Below are 20,478 nucleotides of genomic sequence, written 5' to 3'. Positions count from 1 at the left end.
CTTAAAAAGTGTTGCTTAAAGAAAAGCTGAAAACTGTTCTTGGCACTGTAAGATAAGATGCTGTCTGCAGTGAAGGACTGTTAAAAGTAGCAAATTATAACAATTCAAAAAACAAATAGTTTGAACTCAGCAATTAACAGAGAAAGCATATTTGGAAGAGTGTTTATGATTCATTTAGCTAATACCTAGATAGCCTCAATTCTGCATCACCACTGGAGGAAAGAGCACATGCTGGTTAGAGAAACAGCTTGACTGCAGTTACTGCTGAACATATATGGGGCTTAGGAACCTTCCCTCAACTCCTTCAGCGTTAAAACATTTAAACTGTTATTTTTTTAAAAAATAAAAATCACAGTTCTTTTCACATATCTCAATATCTTCCCTCTATGAAAGCTACTCCCTCCTCTCCCGAAAGACTGGTGTTTCTGTACTTTCTAGCACCTAGCAGAGGCTTTTGGCAGCTAAATGTTGAATCGCACTTAAGAACGTTTCAACTGTCACTAGTGATCATAAAGATGAAAAGCCAGAAAGGAGTGAAGTCATGAAGAGCTGAAGTGCAGGCATCCCTTTCTGAGCTACAGACCACTGAACTATGTTTGAAACAATGTTAACGATACAAGACTATAAAAACAGCTACATACATTTACACCCACCCATAATCTCATCCTAACCTCTTGAGAAATGGTTATACCTTATAAAACCAGATTACCAACAAAACTTCAGCAGCTTCCATAGAGAACGCTCTTAATGGACATTACCTGAAGACAAGCTGGCTGGAAAATCTGGCCCAAATTACTTGTCTTCAGATGGGCAGGTACATCACAACATGTCTTCATATACACACCATGGATAAATTGGAACATAACTGCTTCAGAACCTCAACAAAAAAGAACTCATGGTTCGTTAGTTTTTTTTTTTAAAAAAAAAAAAAAGAAAAAAAGAGGTTTATATTCACCATGTGCTCACAATTTGTATCATTAATCTTTAATGACAGCTAGAAGCAACAGGTTTATAAATATATATTTTTCATAATTGTGACCAGTGACTAGATGTAGTTTTGGTGGAAAATTGTCTGAAATACTGTAAGGCTAGGTAAATTACAAGGCATTATTAGAAAACATTGATTTTTAACTTTTGGTGATATTACTTTTACAAACACCAGAAACAAACATTACTTGGTGAAATATAAACATTGCAGAAGAAACTACAACCAAAACTAATTTACTAAAGCACAAAGTTAAGAAACAATTACTTTTTTTTTTTTTAAACAAAGTCAAGGTAAATCAAAGAAACAGTAATAAAAACTTGCATGTTAAAGAACACTGTCTTCAACAGACAGCATCTCCATTACAGAGAGAAACAATTTGTGTAACACTGTAAGGGAGGGGTTAGGTTTGTTTAAACCATTCCAAGAACAGTGATGTTCTGTCACAGCAGTCAATTTTCCTGAATTACAACATGGATTCATGGCAGGTTTTGCACACAGGTAGAGCTTATTTTGTATCAAACTTAAAATGCATGAACTTCATGTCAGGGTGCACCTCCGTAAAGCCAGTTACAGGATATACACAAACATTTGTTATACCACAGTTTAGAAACTAGACTTACGAGTAATCCCAACCAATTTTAGTTTTACTACTTTTGATCAGCTTTAAAAACATACATATTAGCTCTCTGAGTTTAAAAGTATAATACAATTTGGCTTAATTTTAAGATACATAAATATAAAAATTTTAAAACTCACAACAATAACACAACTTTTTGTCCTAGAAGGTGATAAAAAGTATAATGCATGATACTCCCTTACATGATTTTATGAAATATTGTCTTGTTACTGTTATTCAACAGAGTATGATTATGACTGAGTGAAGTCAGATTGAACATAAAAGAACCTAAAGATATAACAGTGTTTAAGACATACAGTTTCCTCAGTGACACTTGTAACAGAATATTCTATACACAACACACCAATACATCAACTACACCAATCAAGTCAATAGCTAAAAAACCAGGTGCACCATAATATTGCATAGAAGGAAATCCCTGGTATTAATACATTTGCACTGGAGACTAGGACTTTCTCCCTGCCTTACTAATTCAAAGCACATATGTTTTTAGAAAAATCACATCTCACATTTGACATTTTTCTTAGCTATATTCTTTGGAATTGCTAGTGCATGTATTATTTCAAGCACATTTTTATTCTGCATGCTATTGTTTAATATTAAAAAAAAACTAAAATTGAAAGGAAAAGAGTTTTCCTCTGCCTTCACCCCCAACATATAATGTAATTATCTTCCTATGTTACATAAAAATAAAATCAAACCTGTCTCAACAGAAAGCTCAAACAAAAGCCAGGGTAGCTGAATGAACAGGATAGTCATACAAGATGGGGAAATCCAGGGTCAAGAATTGTCTCTAAAATAAGTTAAAAATTGTATTTATAAGTTAGATAAAGAAAGAGCCCAACCAATAGCCAATGTTTTTATAGCTCAGTATTCACTTGGATCATGGAAGACCTACTTTCAAGTCCATATACTGATTTAAGGAAGTACCCTTACCACTTCACTATTTTAGGGCAATTCTCTCCTATAAGCTGAACCGAGAAAACTTTCCTATTGAAACAGGTATGTTTCCCTGAACATGTTTCATTTTGAAAACTGTCACTATCTTCTATTTAAAAAAAATACTGATCAGCTCTATATAAGGCTAGGGTTTTTTATTTTACATAAAAATTGACTCTATTTTCTACTTTAAACTATTTATGTTTGAAAAACCTTAATTTCAGTGCTCAAAAATATTTTAATTTCATTAAGTAATCCTTTCATATACTGAGAACATGTACACATGAAGTGCATACAGAAAACAGAATTACTGATAATTTGCCAGAAAGCCATGCAATATAATTGGAAGGTAAAAGTAATTTTTTCCAGATATACCTTACAGTGAGCACTTTTATTTCGTGATACAAACTGTGCAGACAGATTAAATCCATTCCGAAGTTTTAACATTATCATCAGGTAGGATCAGATAAGTAACAGTAAAAGCTGAAAAGACCGTGTCTCCACAAATAGATTTCATAAAAAACTAGAATTTCTGGTTTCAGATAGTATATATATTTAGAATATCTGTGTAAGAGGTGAATATATACCATAAATATATTTTGTTATATTAACAATAGTCATAGCTGTTTTTTTTTTCCTTAACCACATAATTGTAGAGGTGTGCCGGGAAGACATATTTCTGACTGTTGTTTCTTTCACTGTAATATGGGAAAATATTATCAAATTCTTCTGGCTGCTACAGATTTCTGGCACAGCTGAAAATGCATCAGGAATTAGAATTGATTATTATATTTTTAGTATAAATTTAATTTTGATGACAAAGCCATTATTGGACTTTTGGTGAGAAAGCTAAAGAACATGTGAGATTTCTTCCCAGGAAATGTTGAAAGGCACAGCAAAATTTCAATATATATTTAATAATATGTTAAAAAGTAGATTCTGAGTATTTCTGTAGGTTACTTTATAATAAAATACAGAATTAGCAGATGTTTGCCTGTTGGTGTTTTGGAAAAACATTCCATGTATCTGTAAAGAGATCCTGCTTATGCATGAATAGACATTTGTTCATTCAAATGATACATTTTCCCTTCACATATGCTGAAACAAAGAGCATGCACTTATTCTGTTGTTTACTGAAATACCGTGGCACACACGTTCACATCAGAAAGCTACTTGCAAATGGCAAAAGGAGAAAAAAAATTAATTTACCTGAAATTATGTACATTTATTGAAAATGAATACAACAGTTTCAGTTACGGATTTTATGTTAATAAATAGTAATATGTTTATCTAGCCGAAATTCCACTTACACTCAATAGTTCTGACTCCTTTTAGGATTTTTAATAATTGGGGTAGATTTCCAAAATACTGCCATGAAAGGTATAGAAACACATGCAAAAAATCTACCGGTTTAAGTGCGAAGTGGCAAACATCGATGTATATCAGACATACAGTACAATTTGACTCACTGTACATAGTATCATAATATTGCACGTAAAATAACATGGCACATTTCATAAAGCTACAATTTTGCACAATAAATGACAGACACATTTTTACCTCTGCAGAGACATAAACAATGAATAATTCACTTCAAAGTGAAGTACATGACCTAAGGATTATTGCCTTGCCTAAACCATTCTAGTGTCACTTGGAAAGGAAAGTGGCATGGGCTCTATTCATGCAAATGAAAATACAAAGAGCTGACATCTTTTCCAGAAAAAGGTTGGCTTGAAAAATTTCAAATATTCTACTTTGCCTGTGAAAGCTCATTTTGTGGAACAATATTCTTTAGAAATGTGATTTTTAAAAAAGTTGTTGCTCCTGCTCCCATTAAAATGATTGCTGTCCTACCAACTTGAAAATTATCTTCCTCAATACAGGTTTTTCTCCTCAAAGTCATAATTTCTATAAATATTATTTAATTGTTATTTGGGATTTTTATTTCATCTCCATTTATCACAATGTTTCTATCAAGCCACAAATAGCATCAGATTGAAATCCAAGGGATTGGAAGCCATACGTGAACACTGCAAATGAAAAAAATATTTATGGTCATTGTAACTGAACATGGCTTTGGAAATCTATATAAATCTTGCTTGGAAATAAATTAATGTGATAGAAGTGAAAATGTGTAATCAAAGATGTTCAAGTTTTGGCATATACCACTGATAAATTTCTATTAAAACACCTCAAACTTCTTCCACAGACTTCATCAATAGCATACTCTGGTCAAAGATGACTGGGCACAGCCTTACCTTTCCACACTTTAAAAAGTAGGTGTTTATAAATGCTTCTAGAAGCCCATGTCTTTTACTGGACTTGAATACATATCATCAACAATCTGTAATCAAATTCAATCCTGTAAAGTTACTCACAAAATTTAGTGTTGAGGACAGGCTTAACTGCTTGACATCTCAGGAGATTCTGTTTTGCAAAGCTTTCTTCTGGTATGCTACATTCTCAAAAGTTTAATAACCAGATTTGTGTTTGACCAATGGGGTCATAAATAAAAGAATAATAATAATATATTAACAGTATTATAAATTCATAGCCCCATTTTACCTAGAAAATATTTCAACTGACAGCAACAGTAATTTTACCTAAGTCATGATTAAAAAAAAAAAAAAAGGTAATACAACAATTTGCTAGTGAACTTGATGCACGAACGGATGTTTAGGTATTCCAAAAGAGTTTTAGGTACCATTTAGGTATTCCAAATTTAAAGAGTTTAAGCCATAGTTTCTATAAGGAGATTTTTAAATGATTAGAGACCTGCAGATGCTGAATAAATGAAATGACAATGAAAACTGCCATTCACTGGAAAATAGTTTTGAAGCTCTAGAATTAGAGTTATTCATTGTTAAAATGGTTTTAGCACTGCTCATGTTTCTAAAGCCACTGAAACAGTAAACAGGAAATCTCGTTAAAACCTTATAAGCAAAGTCGCAACACAGTTAATATAATATGCATAGAAGCTACTTTTTTCTCCAAGCGTTTTCATCAATCTACAGAACAGTTGTTGGTTCATTATTTGGGTAAAAAAGGCCAAGAAAAAGAAACACATAAATAAAAAGATGTTTGGTGTATTTCCACCAGATTTCAAAGTGCTTTCAAATGGAGACAAGTCCTTTTCCTTCTCTCCAGTATTAAGGCTCCTATAAAAAAATAAGTTTAACTAAAAGACACTTGGGCTTTCCTTATCAAATACACCACTTAATATGCTTTAATCATGAAAGTTTTAAGACCCCTACTTCCGCAGTTCTAGCTTTATAAATGTGTATTAGCAATATATAGGATTATTTTATTAAAATATCAGGGCCTTAATATGCTAAAACGCTAAATACTCAGAAGTTGACAGTACACTTCTATATTCTGCTTCTAGTAAAAAAAAGGGATTAGAAAAGTGACTGGGAAATTAAAATCAAGTTATGAATACTGCAGAAGGTAGTCTTGCTATTATTTTCTATTAAGCAGAAACAATGATCTAGAGAAATTAAATTAAATACTCTTTTCCTATCAGGTTTACAGGCTTTTTTTTTTTTTTTTTTTTTTCTCCCCCAGAATTTAACAGTTTAATTATTCTGACTGAACTAGAGTCTCAGGGGAAAAAGTGTGTCAAAAGGTTCTGTGAGACCTTCACATCACCCGAGCTGTTTGGGACACTTGACCATTTCAAGGAACACAAAAATGCAGTTAAAAAAAAAAAAAAAAAAAATCACATTTCACTCCTAAACAATCTACAGAAGATTGAAAACATTAAAGACCTGATCTTACAGCCTTTCATCATCAGAAGATCACGCTGACATTAGTTTTAGCAGTCTCAGAAGTCATATTTGCAGGAGAGGGAACTCTCCTGCAAATCCATACATGCCTGAATCCTGGGAAATTAGCACCCAGATTTGGCACCAGCGCAACCTATATTCAACTGAAGTCCTGAACAGTTTAAAAAGACTGTGTTTACTGCTAATACAATTTAAAACATGCCTTTGAATGCAGAAGTCAGCATGCTCTGTCATGTTTACTGATATATTTTTATATGGCAAGATGAATTCCTTCAACTTGTCCAACTAAATTTTACCAGTTTTGTGAAATCTGTCACTTACTGAAAGTAGTATGAAAAATTTGGAGCATTTTGTTTTTCAGAAAGCAGGCTCCTGCACTGATACTTTAGCATAAGAAATTACATTAAACTATTAATAAGAATAAAAATTAAAACATTGCTTGGGATGCAGACTAGAATTATGGATTCAAGTCTTGCCACCTCTAGTTCCTTTGGTGCAATGCCATGACTTTCCAGCTGACCTGAACACAAGCAGCTTTATGGGACCAACCCTACTGAAACAAACATCAGATCCTGACAAACCGTTGCAACAACATGCCACGTGAATTTTAAAACAAAATACTTGCTTTTTAAAAAAATCCTTCAGTGGGTTGCATTTCATTAGCAGGTGATGTTAGTTTTCTTTTCTAAATATGTTTAAACACATGAAACTGGGTTCAAAATTTAAATACGTCTACCTTTGTTTTGACCGATTAATCATTTTTTACAGCATGATGAAGCACAGCTACACCGGGGGCATCTGTATTGTTGTCTTTTTGGGTTCAAAACGGTAATCTGTCCCTTAACCTTGTCCTATCAGGCCCTCAACCCCGCAGGGTAATTAACAGGAGTGGGTGAGTGAGGGTGTGAAGAGGGATGCAGCACCTCGCCAGAGCGGGCTCCGCTTAAGCAGGATGAGGCAAACAGGACGGCTGGCCAGGTGCCCTCCGTGTTTCCAGGGCCTGACCCTGCAGAGGTGACAGCAGTTGATCCTGACCTCCGGCACCCGGGAGCATCTGTTTGCCCCTGCGGATTCTGGTCCTGACCAGTAAATTCTGCCAAGGCCCCGCGGCCCCTCGCCGCAGGGCCGGGCTGGGCAGGTGCTTTGGCGGGAGCCACGGGGAGACTGAGGCGGGAAACGCACGTCGGCCGCACACCGGGCCTCCCTGCCGACAACCCCCGTGGTAGCCTGCAAGGTTTCCCCCTCGACATCAGTAGTGAAATAAAAAATATAAATTATCCATTTGTAAACAGAATTCAGGGAAATACCTTCAGGCGGCTTACAGGGAAGCGGCTGGAGGCGAGGCCTGCACTGTGCCGGAGGGGCGCCGAGCCCCGCGGTGAGGGTCCTGCTCCCCTCAGCGGGGGCAGGACCTGCTCCCCTCAGCGGGGGCAGGACCGGCCCGCCCTTCCCTTCCGCGGGGCTCCGCGCTCCCTTCGGCGCTGAGGCAGCCCCCGCACCCCCTCAGATGAAGTGGATCCAGGCGGTGCTGTCGGGGTCCTGCGGGGGACCAGCGGCGGGCGGGACGCGCTGCCGGCCCCGCAGCCGATAGTTCGCGCCTTCGTTGTTGTCCCAATACTCGGCGCCGGCGACGCGGTAGCGGACGGCGAACTCCAGCTCGGCCTCGGAGGCGGCGACCAAGGGCAGGAGGAAGGCGAAGCGGTCGGTGAGGCCGTCCGCCGGGCCGGGCGGCTGGTAGGCGGCGGGCACCTCGGCGCAGCTGGCCCAGCCGTTGAGCGTGTAGCGCACCGACACGGCCTTCTCGTAGGCCAGGTTGAGGACGCGCACGGCCCCGCGGAGCCCCGCCGGCTCGGCCCGCACCCACTCCAGCCTCACCTTGTGCTGCCGCACCCGCTCCGCGAAGCCGGGGCTGGAGCCGGGCTGCGGCGGGAAGAGCGGCTCCAACAGCGGCGGCGGCGGCCCGAACAGCACCGGCTCCAGGTCGCCCAGCGCCGGCGGTTTTCTGGTCTTGAAGCGGTCGGCGGTGCGTGGCGGCGGAACCTGCGGCAGGTCGGCTTCGCAGAAGTGGCGCACGGAGGTGAGCTCCAGGCCGAGGGAGTCGGCGAACCGCACGGTCTTGCGGCGGGACGGGCTCTGCTGCAGCGCCGGGCGCAGGCTGCGGTCGCCGGGCGTGGGCAGCGATTTGGCGCGGCGGCGCTGCGTGGGGCTGGGGGGCACGGCGGGCAGCGTGGGCTCCCGGCCGCGGGACGGCGGAGGCTTGTCGCCCGCCGCTTCCCGCACCACGGGCGGCGGGGGGGCGGCGGCGTCGCCGTCGGGGCTGCAGCCCCCCTTGCACTGCTCGGCCAGGCTGCCATACAGGCAAGCGCTGCAGCTGAAGTTGCGCGGCAGGTAGAGCCGGGGCGGCGGCGTGGGCACCGAGGTGTGCAGCGAGCCCGCTTTATCCATGGAGGGGTGCGTGGGGTGAGGCGGGGGGGGGGGGGGAGCGGCGGCTGTGCCGGCGGCGGCCGGCTCACCACCCGGGGCTCGCCGCCTAGCTCCCTCCTCCTCCTCCTCTCGGGGATGCGGATGGCGAGGCGATCTAGCTGCCGAGCCGCGGGTTCTGCCTCTCGCCGGGACCCGGCAGCAGCGGGATCACCTCGCTGTCGTCCCCGTCGCGGCCGGTCCCGGGGGGTGCCGGCGGGTGCATGTGGCCGCGGGACCGCGGCTCTCCGGCTCCTGCTGCTGCTGCTGCTGCCGCGCCGGGGTCAGGCAGAGAAACACGCCCCGAGTCATCCTTCCTCCCCCATGGCTCCGCGCTCCCCACCCGCCCCTCTGCCCGCCTCGGCGTCGGCCTCGCCACCTTCCCGAACTGCAGCCCGCGGCTGCCGGCCCCCCTCGCCCGGCCGCTCCCCCCAGTGCCGTCCCTCTCCTCCTCCTCCTCGCTGTGTTCTGGGTCTTTCCTCGAGGATCTCATCCAAAAAGAGGAGGCGGGAGGGATTCCCCGGTAGAAGCATTAAAATTCACAGCAGCGCGCTCCCTCGCCTGATGCGTTACAGAAATAGCTGCTAAAGGGAGAAGGAAAGCCGGGCGCTGGGAGATTAAACGGGCCGATAAGAAACAGCTGGCTTGCAAGTTGGATCTCGCAGTGTACATTTAAAGGAAGAAATCCAGCTAATCTGCTGTAATGCGTTTACAGTACATCTGCTGAATAACATACACCTGCCACAGCGCTGCTACAGATTTCCATCTGTAGTAAAAGCAGCTTCAGTCTAAACGCAGAGGGCTGATTATGAAACATAAACTGTGTTTGTTCTTTTTGGAAGAGTATTTGGTAATTACCAAGCAACATCCAAATGAATTAGAGTTTAATGATGAGCAGATTAGGGCAGCCAGTTCAAGTAGCTAAAACACTATTTTAGTAAGGTGCTTCATTCCAGAGTTTCCATAATCTGGTACTCATTATTAATTAGTAAATTGCATTAAAAACAATGATCCTGCCGGAGGCTGGACCTGAATTGGGTTGACATGTGATTCTGATTTAGCTTTTGAGCAGCAGCTTTTACACCTTCTTTGTTTTATCTGCAGCACTTGGTGTTCCTTTGAAAGTCTAGGTGGTGGAAATGCGGTTGACGAGATGAAGAATGGGACAAGTAAACCCGATATAGACCAAGAGTTAAAAAAAAAACAGCCACCAAAACACGGGGAAAATCTCCCCACTGTTTCACATTAGAACATAAGTATGAAAATAATTCCTAGGTTATTGCCGCTGGGTTCCACATCTTTTTCATGACAGATGGTTCATAAGCAGGGAATGAAAAACTATGCCCAGCAGTGTTAAATTTGGCCTCGTTATGCTTCCCAGTGATTTGTCATGTCATTGTCTTGCATTTACAGGATGATCATAGGTTTTGAAAAATCAAATAGTATTAACATAAAGGATTACACCTGAATTCATTAGCCCAGGATCTTAATAATTGTCTCACTTGTCCTTTAATGCATACTACGGGAAAGATTCATTAGGCCTCCTTCCCATGCCCCCCTCCCAAAAATGAGTATTTCAGGAAAACAACATGAACTCATGTTTGTTTTTTGTCTACTCATACTAATTTGGGGGAATTGTTCAAATAGGCTTTAAGGCTATATCCTTTTAAGTTACATTTTTTAACAATTTCTAACTGTCATTAAAATTTTCTAATGAATTAACACTCGGTTTTGCTGACATTAATTTCAATTTAAAACCAGCAAACAGGAAGAACTTTTTTTTTTTTTACATTAATAGGCAAAATCTTTGCCATTTTTAAACTACTGTGAAAGTACCCAAACTAATAAACTAAATTGGCTTAAACATGATTACATGTTCAATGGGAGTTTTGAATATGTCTTTGTGGTATACATGTGGAACATAACTGTTTGCAGTAATTTAGCTTCTGCTGTATTTTACACAATCGGAGTGCCTCAATAGAGTTCAACTTCCCCTCTTCTGGTAATTTTAGTTGCCTAAGTTCTTCTTATCAGAAACTTGTGTAATACGCCTCCTCTTTTCTCCCACAACCTTGGTAATATTTCCTGGAACAAAAAAAACCCAACTCCTTTCTTTACTGGTGATTGTATGTGATGTAGTTCATGTAACCAAGTTAAAAGTACAGATTCCTCAAAGTTAGTAAACCAAAGGCTGGGATAAAAAATGAGAAAATCCTGTGATAAGAAAGAAAGAAAAAAAACAACCAACCAACCAAAACAAAACAGCAGCTTGAGACTACCTGGTCGAGGCAACATGAGATGCAGAGGGACACCCATATAAACTGGTAGACAGGGCGAGAACACAGTTCAGAAATTTCAGCTGAGTTCAGCTCTTGCCATCATCAGGTAAAAAACCTGATGGTTCTTCAGCCTTGCAAGAGAATGAGAATATTGCATGGGCATGTAGCTGGTGGAGAAGAGAGTAGAAAGAGACTTGTTCTAAATGCGTACCCACTCTAAATAATTTCACAGGCAATTCCTGTGGAGTAGAGTGGAAGAAAGCCATTTATAGGTACTTAAATCATCAAAACATCAACTGACTTGGGTGTGCTCCCATTTTCACCTGCAATTTCCCCCAGAAACCTCAAGTTCTGGCACACAGGGGGGCACCTCAGCCTTGTCTCTGTTGACCACTTTCACCATGTAAACTCCACCAGAATCCGTAAGGTTTTTCTCACTTCTTTCTCTTGATCTGAACATTCCCAAGGTCTTGCTGAATCTACTGTGGCAGGCGTGCTGCCGCTTTCTTTTTACTCTCTTGCTTCCTTGCCAAGGGGTGAAGCTGGGGGAAGTCTTACCCACATCTTTCACTTCTGAGGGTATCCTTATTATTAGGCTGGTCTTCCTCATCCGATGAATTTAAGGCAGACGTGGTAAATGAAAGTTTCAAGCACTGATTTTTAACAGACATTCCCTCAAATAGCCTGCAGCCTTGTGCATTCTTCTGTGATGTGGAAACTGTGGTATAAGTTCAAAATGAGAAGCATCAGACACCATTTGTAAAAGGAAGTTCTTTTGGTTTTGCCTACTGTAAATATTTGTACACAGCAAATGCTTAAATCCTTAGAAGCGAGCAAGCACTACCACACATACAGAAACTATGGCTTAATATATGCAGTGGTAGGCATCCATACACCACCCCCTCTCTATCTTAATTTAGTTCACAGAATTTTGAACATGTATGTTTAAAAGTCTAATCTGTCTGTTCATTTATAGTGCTATATTAAGGACATTATCCAAGGCTCTTTCTAAATAATACTGTCAATAACAAAGCTGATACAGAAATTGTTAGGACTGACCTAGCTAGCTCCTTTGAAGAAATACCTGTTCTATTTTCACTGGAAAACAGTAATAATAATAATATTATTAATAATAATAGATAGTTTTGAAGGTGCCAGCAAGAATAGAGTAGTCATCATGTAAATTCAAGAGTTCTACAGTGTTGCTCTATTATAGGGTAAGAAAAGCAGGTGGTCTTAAATTACAATTGGTGTCAACACTTAGGAAATGGCACTCTGGCATTGTTTTAATTCCTTTCCCTTTGCAGATTTAAATAACATGGTCATAGGATAAAAGTTTGTCCTAATAACATTGTCTTAATAGCTTTTGTTGACCTGTCTCTACATCTTCCAGCTGACAGAAAAAATTTTAAAGATGGCCTCTTGTTCTGACAACATAGCACTGAGTGACCCTGACATTTCTGCCATGCCAAACTGCATTTAAAATCTGTCTGATGCCTGAGAATTTCCAGCTAACCGAACAGAGACATTTGGTCCCCGCTTTTGTTAAGATTTAAATGATTTGGAAAGAAAAATGTGAAACCAATGCTGGCAATGAACTGGGAGCTTGCTTCTGCTGCATTTATCAATTGTCTTGACTTCAGGTAATCTGGGAGAAAGCAGATGTGGGTGCTGGGGAGCATCAGGCAGGACTACAATGGAACCATTAATAGGGAACGTCTGAGTGCTGGGGCTTATCCAAAGTGGCCACTGTCACATGGCCACTTTTAACTTTCCAGAACAGGTTTATATTTAGTAATGAGAATTGTGGGAAGATAAAATGGATGTAAAGGCGAAGTGCATTATGATTATATCAGCTTTCGGGATGAAGTTGTGACTCAGTATGTGAATTGGAAAGGTCAGCTTCTACTCTCATTTGTATCCGTGCAGCTCTTCTGAAGCTGATGAACTATGTGGGTGTTACACTAGAATGTCACCCAAGAGTTTAATAATCTTATATGACTACATGAATCTGACAATGGTACTTACACCGGCAGTTTGTAAGCCTTGCATGACACACTTGTTCTGTGTGCTTATACTTTAAAAATACCTTCCCACATCATTTCACATCATTAAACTCAGACTTTATTTCCCCAAGAAAATATCTTAGTCACATCTCAGAGAAGTGCCAGATTAGAATTAGGTAATATGCCTGATGTATATATATAAAAAATGAAGTATTCTGTTAAAGAACAATGGTATCGATCTTCTGTACCAAATATTATCTTCACCTAACCAGAATATGAAGTCTTTATCTATTAAGATGCAAGTTGTGAAATTCATAGAGTTGTATCAAGGATGTTTGATGCCAAACAAAGATCAATGAACAATTTCCAAAGGGCTACACATTCTGCTAAGCAGAGATATGATACTTGGAAAGGTTGCTTTTTGTTTGTAGGTTTTTGTTGTTGTTGCTATTTTGGTTGTTGTTTTTTTTTTGTTTGTTTGTTTTGTTTTGTTTTGGGTTTTTTTTTTTGTTTTGTTTTTTTAAGTATCAGGATCTAAATGAAGATATGATAGTAACAAGAAAATAGAATTGTATGAGTTTACCTCCATCCTTGACCTTGTGAATCTGCTTTCCTGTATGATGAAGCTCACACATAATTTTATTAGTTAAGCATCAACCATTTCTGTTGACTCTTAAGTGATTGGCTTAAGACTTCTAGAGAGACCATAAGCTAAAAAAAGCCCCAATTAAGACTACAGTGGAAAAGAAAAAAAAAAAAAAAAACCCAAACAGATAGGTCTCATTTTGTGGAGAAGATGATAAAGAATATTGAAAATATTTTTCCTGTATAGATAGTTCTGCTGTTTTTAAAAGGATTGAATGTTTTTAACAAGGATTAGGTAACAGCTAGGAGGACTGAGACTCTTTCAGGCCTAGAATTTTTAACATAGATTTTCATACAAATATCTAAATAAATGCATTCCAGGTTGTCCCTGAATCCCATCTTCTGGTAAGAGTGCTTGTGACTCAGTCTTCATGCCATGTTGTAAAGTAACCACAGGACTTTCTAGCAACTGGGTATGGTCTCAGTAGTGCCAGTTGATAATTTTAGACATTAAAATATGCTCATTGTACACTTGATTTTAATTTTTATATTTTTTTAATATTTAAAGATCCATTGGTCAGGCAGGGATTCACTGTGATTACTTAGATTCCTTATACTGTAAGAACAATTTGCCTCCTCATTTTTTTTTTTATTTCCTTCACCTTTCTCACAGTTCTTCTTCCCTTTCCCTCCTATTTGGTGCTTCCACATCCATTTTTCTCATATGCGCTACACTTCCTTTTCATGTTTTTAAACCTCTCTATAGGCTCTCTCCTTCCTTTGGCCCCTTTCAGCACTCTCCTCGTTTTTTAACTTCCAAGCTGCGCGGTTCTGTCATTTCCCTCCTTTCCCATCCTCGGGCTGACGGTTCCCAGACTCCCTCCTGCCTTGAGGCTGCAGAGTCCTTCCCCACCGGCCATCTTCTAGCCGCCTCAGGCCCGCGCGCCCCCCGGCACCCACGGGATAATTTGGAGTCGGGACACAGGCCCACACCCCCACACCCACCTCGGGGCCTCCCCCCCGCAACCTCTCACTGAGCGGGCGGCTCTCCTCGGGCCAATTGGCCGTTTGCCCCTCACGGAGGAGCCCCCGCCATTTCCCCACAGCCCCTGGCGGCGCCGCCGCGCGCCCCCCGCGTTGCCGCGGTAACGGCCGCGCGCCGGAGCGGGAGGGCGGCCCCCGCTACCTCAGGGCCGGTTGCCGGGGGGAACGGCGGGCGTCTGTGGGGGGGAGCCGGGGGGAACGGCGGGCGTCTGTGCGGGGGAGCCGGCGGGTATCTGCGGGGGAGAGCCCCTCGGCTGAGGGACAGGGGGAGGCGGTGTCGGCCCACGCCGGCGGTTGGTTTGGAGTCAGCGAACGTCAAGGGTCATGTGTTACCGCTTCTAAAGAATTTTATAGAGATTCTGATTTTTTTTTTTTTTTTTTAATTTTTTCATAATCACTTGTACACCCACGGTGAAGAGAAGCGTCCTCCGAGATACGCAAGGAGGGAGTGGTGTTCCCCTGTCACAGATGACCGCAGCGGAGGTTAGATGAACCCTTTTTCCTTTGGGATAACCCCCGCCCTGGAGAGACAGCAAAACGCCTCAGTTCCTCCCGTCAGTTCGGGAGGTTTTTCACTATGCAGTGTTACAAAATAGGACCGGTGAGCAATTACACACACTTGTTATTTTGTACTCAGAAGAAAACACACATAGCATGAGTGTTCAGTTACATCAGCAAAGACTGTTTCTTCTACATTTTTCTTCTTACAATACTAGGGCTTGTTTTAGGTTTAACATGTTTCCCTATTACCAGGTGCAAGGCTGTGGTAAAACTGATTCACTTGCCTGCTTACAGCTGCAAAAAGAAGCCAAGGAATGCAAGGCAAATTCAAAAATTGCCAGTTTTGCTTAGACATGTTGCAACCTCTTAACAGGTCAAGCAGCCAAGACCACAAGAAATCAGTCAAAATCAGAAGGCAAGTTAAATGTAGGTGCCATAGCTGATACAGCTTCAGAAAAAGATATTTCAACCCAGTCTTTTAAGTCTGTTGTCCTATAACATATGGCATTAAAATGGAAATACATAACAAGTTATACTGTTCAAACATTCCAAGGTGAAATGAAGAACTCGCTAAGAAGAACAACACTGTATGTGGAACTTGGAAGATATGAAAAATCCAGAAGTTGTGCAGCATAAAGAGATCAATGTGCTTTATCCAAATGGCTCTGAATCTTTAGGTCTTCACAAGTAGTTCCATCTGTGAAAGATGCCACTCCTAAGGATACTTCAGACCCTTCTTGGAAGAATACAAAAGCCATTATTGCTCAGAAAATGCTCAATGGTACTTCAGCTGAGATTGACTCCTGCAGTCATGATGCTAGAGCAACAAAGCAGAAAGGTGAAAAAGGAGCTGACGTTGTGAATGATAGAGTGAGGGGACAAAAAACCAGAAATCAATGAATCGCTGTTTATCTCAAGCCATGCAAAGGTTTCACTCCTGAAAGAAGAACCTGAGCAGTTATACTGGCACTGTGCTCTTACATCAGACAAAAATATTGCAGCTGTTTCTAATCCTATTGCTTTTAAAAAGAGCAGTTGCCATGCCTGTATGCAGATTCCACACACAAACCAAAAACAGTACACAAAACATGATGACATCCAGGGCTCTTTAGCCAATAATGTCAGGAATAGGTATGCTGAGGTCAAGGAAGAAAACAAATTAAAAATGCAGGAAGTTCCACTGCCTTCTGGACTACCTTCCTTAACAGTCAGCCATGTTGCGGGAGTGTAGTGCCATCTAGACTGACCTAACATTTCTATATTGTAATTTCATGCTTTTTTTAAAAGCTTGTTAGACTGTAAGAAAAAAATAAAATTACCTTGTAAGCAGTGTGGATAGTTGTAGTTTTTGTGGATGCTATTAATTGAATTATAAGCTGATGAATGCCAATTACTTTGACATAGGTTTAGTTTCTTCCTGACCATAAGAGATTCATTAGAGTCTTAAATAGCTTATTCTGGGGATGAAGTGCAACCTCTTCATTTAGATTCACTCTGAATGACTACGGTAGCCTAGCACAGTAATTGGGTATTTGATGCTGCTGAGCACCGAAGCAATACCTAACTTTAGGAACGTTCTTAAATCCATGCCTACTCTGCAAGCATTTAATAATATTAACTTAAACAGTGCTAAATCCTACTGACCTTCACAAACATCTGCATACATTCCTCGCTAATTTGGCACCTAAAAGAAATGGAAATGACCTGGAAAGCGTAGTGGTGGGACTGAAAGTTATTAAAAATTATTTTTTTCTTACTCTTTGTAGATTCATTTTAAAAATCCTATTAATGTGCTCTTTGCTTGTTTCTGTTTAATACACATTCTGTGCATTCTGATATTTACTTATTGTTGTTTCATACTAAATGAGGAACTTTCAAATCAAGTTCTCTTTTGCTTTTGTGTTAAACAAAAAAACCCAAACTAAAGTAGCAGTCTTTCCATAGATACAAAGGTAACTGCAATAATTCAGCGTTCAGAACAGAGATTCATTGCAACTTACCCTTTCCCTCTTTTGATGCTTTGATAAAAATTTGGAATAGGGAAAGATAATACTGGTGCAAAGCTCCGAATAGCATATGGTTCCCACTATAAAACAGATGGAGGACTTCAATGTCTTTTTATATTTATTTCTTTACTAATAAACTTGTGCATAAACGTAGTTTTAGCAGTTTTCTGGCATCAGTTTATTAACTGTGTTCATCTCCAGGTATCTCAACTTCAGAGTTAAAGAATTACCAACTTCTAGAGGCATAGTTTCAGTAAAGTAGGTGATATGTATTCTATGTATCTAAATAATTATGTGTTTATTCCTTTAAAAAAATGGAAGGATGACAAGGCTTCATCTCTTCACCCAATGCTCATGTGAAACAGCCTCTAGAGAACATAGGAGCTGAGTGCTAGTGTTAATTAACAGCTCCAAGCAGTTTGCTTTGTTTCCCAATACAAGTTTTCCTGGGAATTGCTTAGGGAAATTTGGAAATCTTTTGGAACACTAATTTGTATAGAAAGTATGTTACAATGCTTTAAGAATAGTATCTTTAAGTAGAGTGACATATCAGCCTGAGGTGCAGAGTATGAGATTGTCACACTGGAGGTTAGACCAGGGCCACCATTTTTCTGGCAGCAAATTTGACGTTTCAAGCAACAGTAGCTCTGTACTGGAGAGAGGAGTGCCACCTACTGAACGGTGACCCAGACAAGCACCTAATGCCAGAAACGGCACAAGGCTGCTGACAGCATTACCGTCTCCCACATCCCTTCACTCTTCCTGAAGAGCAAAAGCTAAACTTTCAATCTGAAATGGCAGTAATTTTTTGTACCTGTCTGGTATTCTGTTGCAAGTCAAGAGGGAAAGTTACAAAGAACATATAAAAAAGTTACAAAGAGCTATTAAAAAATAGGTCGTTATAGTTGATACTATCTTCTACATGCATCCTTTATCTCTTTCAATACTCTGGATATCTGAAAATCTCAGCCAGTGACTGTTTGGAGACAAGCTCTATCTTTGCTGTTAATTTCCAGGAAACACAGTTTCTTTGTTGTAGTAACTTGTCCTAACTGCTATTCAACTGCTCTGCTATAGTTACACAAGTGCAGTATGTTCTGACAGAACAGACACACCCTCTAACATACCATTTTCTTCCCTTCTTTTTACCCTTCCCCCTATGGTAATATATTTTCTAATCCTGTTGTTCATATTTAGGTATAAAATGTAAGCTCTACAAAAGAAGCATCCTTCACAAATAGCCCCAAGATAAATAAACCCATATATACTTATTTCATTCCTGTTTTCCACTAAGTAGAAAATTCAAAATATATGTACCTGTGAAACTAGTAACATTTTCCATAGTCCAGGTAAGAAGAGAGTATCTCCCATTCAAACAACTGAAAATGCTGCTGCTTCAGTGAGAAAACTGAAAAATGAACTGCATTACCAATTAACAGTAAAGAAAGCCAAACGTTGTAGTAATTATAAGTTTCAGCCATTGCAGCCAGGCAGTAAATTCTTTTGGACTACAAGAAAAAACGTATTTAATGTTGCAAGGAAAACTATAAACTTTATTTCCACGTTTTCCAGTGTTTTATGCCAGGTAAGATTTTTGCAGAAGTTTTTGAAACCGTCAAATCAGACAGATTAGACAGAGGTTTTGCTACAACCTGATAAAATATTTGTAAGAACCACACTCTCAGATTATTGCTACAAAACCTGTAGCAGAAGACCAGAAAAGCTGCTAATTAAAGGCCTAGAGCATAAAGAAAGGAATACACAACACTTAAACCATCATAAGCTTAATCAGGTTATGTGCCCTTGAATAAGCTGGGTTCTTCTAGCACAGGAAACAGCAGTTTCTTGTTTACATGTAAATTCTCTCAGGAATAAAGCCATTCCCGTTCAGGAAAGGAAATAAATTTAAGGGCTAGATCAGCTAGAAGTGCTTCCTGTATTCAGTGTGTCAAAACAAAACAAAAAGGGAATTGTTGATAACAATGTAAAAATACAATGATGGAACACCTGAAAGTTAAATCAACATTTTCCCCCTGTTTAGGTCCAAACTTCCAAACGACTGATTCCAGAAGACTCACTGTCAAATCCCAGAGCCAGAAAGAAAATCTGCCCCTAATTCCATTGTTTTGACACAAAGCAGTCAGCTTGCCAGCATGCAATTTCTTTAAGTGAAGGAAATTCAGGAACTAATCACAAACTGGTCAGGGATGCTTTCACTGCCAGCAGAAAAAATAAGTGAATTCTCAGCAACAGCAAACAAGAAAGTAGTTCAAAAATACAGGAGGCTTCCTTTCTAAACAGCCATTATCATCTCAATCGAGAGTTAAAGTTCATCCTGCCTTTTACACTGTCCACCATTTGTGAAAGTTTAATGAGGATCAGTCTGCCAAGGTACCTGAGTTTTGTCCGTGGGCCAAATCTGTTCTGAATAATGAAAAGCCTGAAATAACAGCCTAAACAAAGCAGAATCATCCCTACAGTAGGAATAGGGCTATTATTCCTAAAAGGATAGTCAGCATCTTATACATTTGACTCTTTCATAATTTTAAATGCTCTGAACAGGAATTTAGTTTCTAGATACCTACAACATACTCCCTTCTGGAAGTATCTTCCATGTTTTGCTACCACTAGGGCCTTTTGCAAATGCTTACCTCTGAGCATGGCGCGACAGAACAGCAGCCTGCTGTACATCAGAGAATGCTTCCTTCGTGACTTTTGCTGATGTAAGAGTACAAATGAACTTTCAGTCAAGGACCATTTACTCTGAATTATATATACAAGATGTAAGGTAACAGTAGAAATCAGTATTTCATATTCTTCAACGAACAGAAGATGGTGGGATCATTACTAAGCATGGGAACTGTATAGGAAGAAAAGGGACAAAGTATGATCCACACTCCAAATCAATCTACTCCAGCTTTTTTTTAATATGCATAGTGGTAAAAATTATTTCCTGTTACATAAAATATACTGCAAGATAATAAAAGCCGTTAGAGAGGACTGTAATTTTCTGATAGGATACTTTGAAAACTAATTATCATAATGCAGTTGAGTTTCTACTTGCTGTTACTTATGACTCTAGAAATCTTGACAGTTACAGGAGGGGTGGATGGTAAGGCAGAGGAGGAATGCAACGTAATCCTTCTGCCCTCAGAGTCTGTTGTAGAAGAAAGGCAACTGCCAGTGAGCTGAAACCACAGAGGTATTCCACTGTGCACGCGGGGCAATTAAAGACCAAGTTTTGCACA

At 40.4% G+C, this 20,478-nt stretch overlaps 2 protein-coding genes across 2 annotated transcripts in view; one reads left to right on the top strand and one right to left on the bottom strand.

The window, feature by feature from the left end:
- Positions 1 to 968: 968 nt before the first annotated feature.
- Positions 969 to 9,377, bottom strand: LOC122153905 (protein phosphatase 1 regulatory subunit 3E-like). Its single transcript, XM_042797751.1, has one exon. It carries the CDS (start codon positions 8,792 to 8,794, stop codon positions 7,853 to 7,855), a length of 942 nt encoding a protein of 313 aa, XP_042653685.1. The 5' UTR covers positions 8,795 to 9,377; the 3' UTR covers positions 969 to 7,852.
- The window catches only part of CMC2 (C-X9-C motif containing 2), a 52,864-nt gene continuing 40,738 nt past the window's right edge, over positions 8,353 to 20,478 (top strand). The window contains exon 1 of the mRNA XM_042797752.1: positions 8,353 to 8,426. The gene's annotated coding sequence lies outside the window, so the exon portion shown is untranslated. The remainder of the gene's footprint in view (positions 8,427 to 20,478) is intronic.

The sequence above is a fragment of the Tyto alba genome, unplaced genomic scaffold (assembly GCF_018691265.1).
Source record: "Tyto alba isolate M040663 unplaced genomic scaffold, T.alba_DEE_v4.0 Super-Scaffold_26, whole genome shotgun sequence".
In the NCBI taxonomy this organism is placed as follows: domain Eukaryota; kingdom Metazoa; phylum Chordata; class Aves; order Strigiformes; family Tytonidae; genus Tyto; species Tyto alba.
This window is presented reverse-complemented; position numbering and strand designations above follow the sequence as displayed.

Bases quoted from the DNA above. Each gene is read 5' to 3' on its own strand.
- LOC122153905 (XM_042797751.1), bottom strand. From the start codon at position 8,794: ATGGATAAAGCGGGCTCGCTGCACACCTCGGTGCCCACGCCGCCGCCC.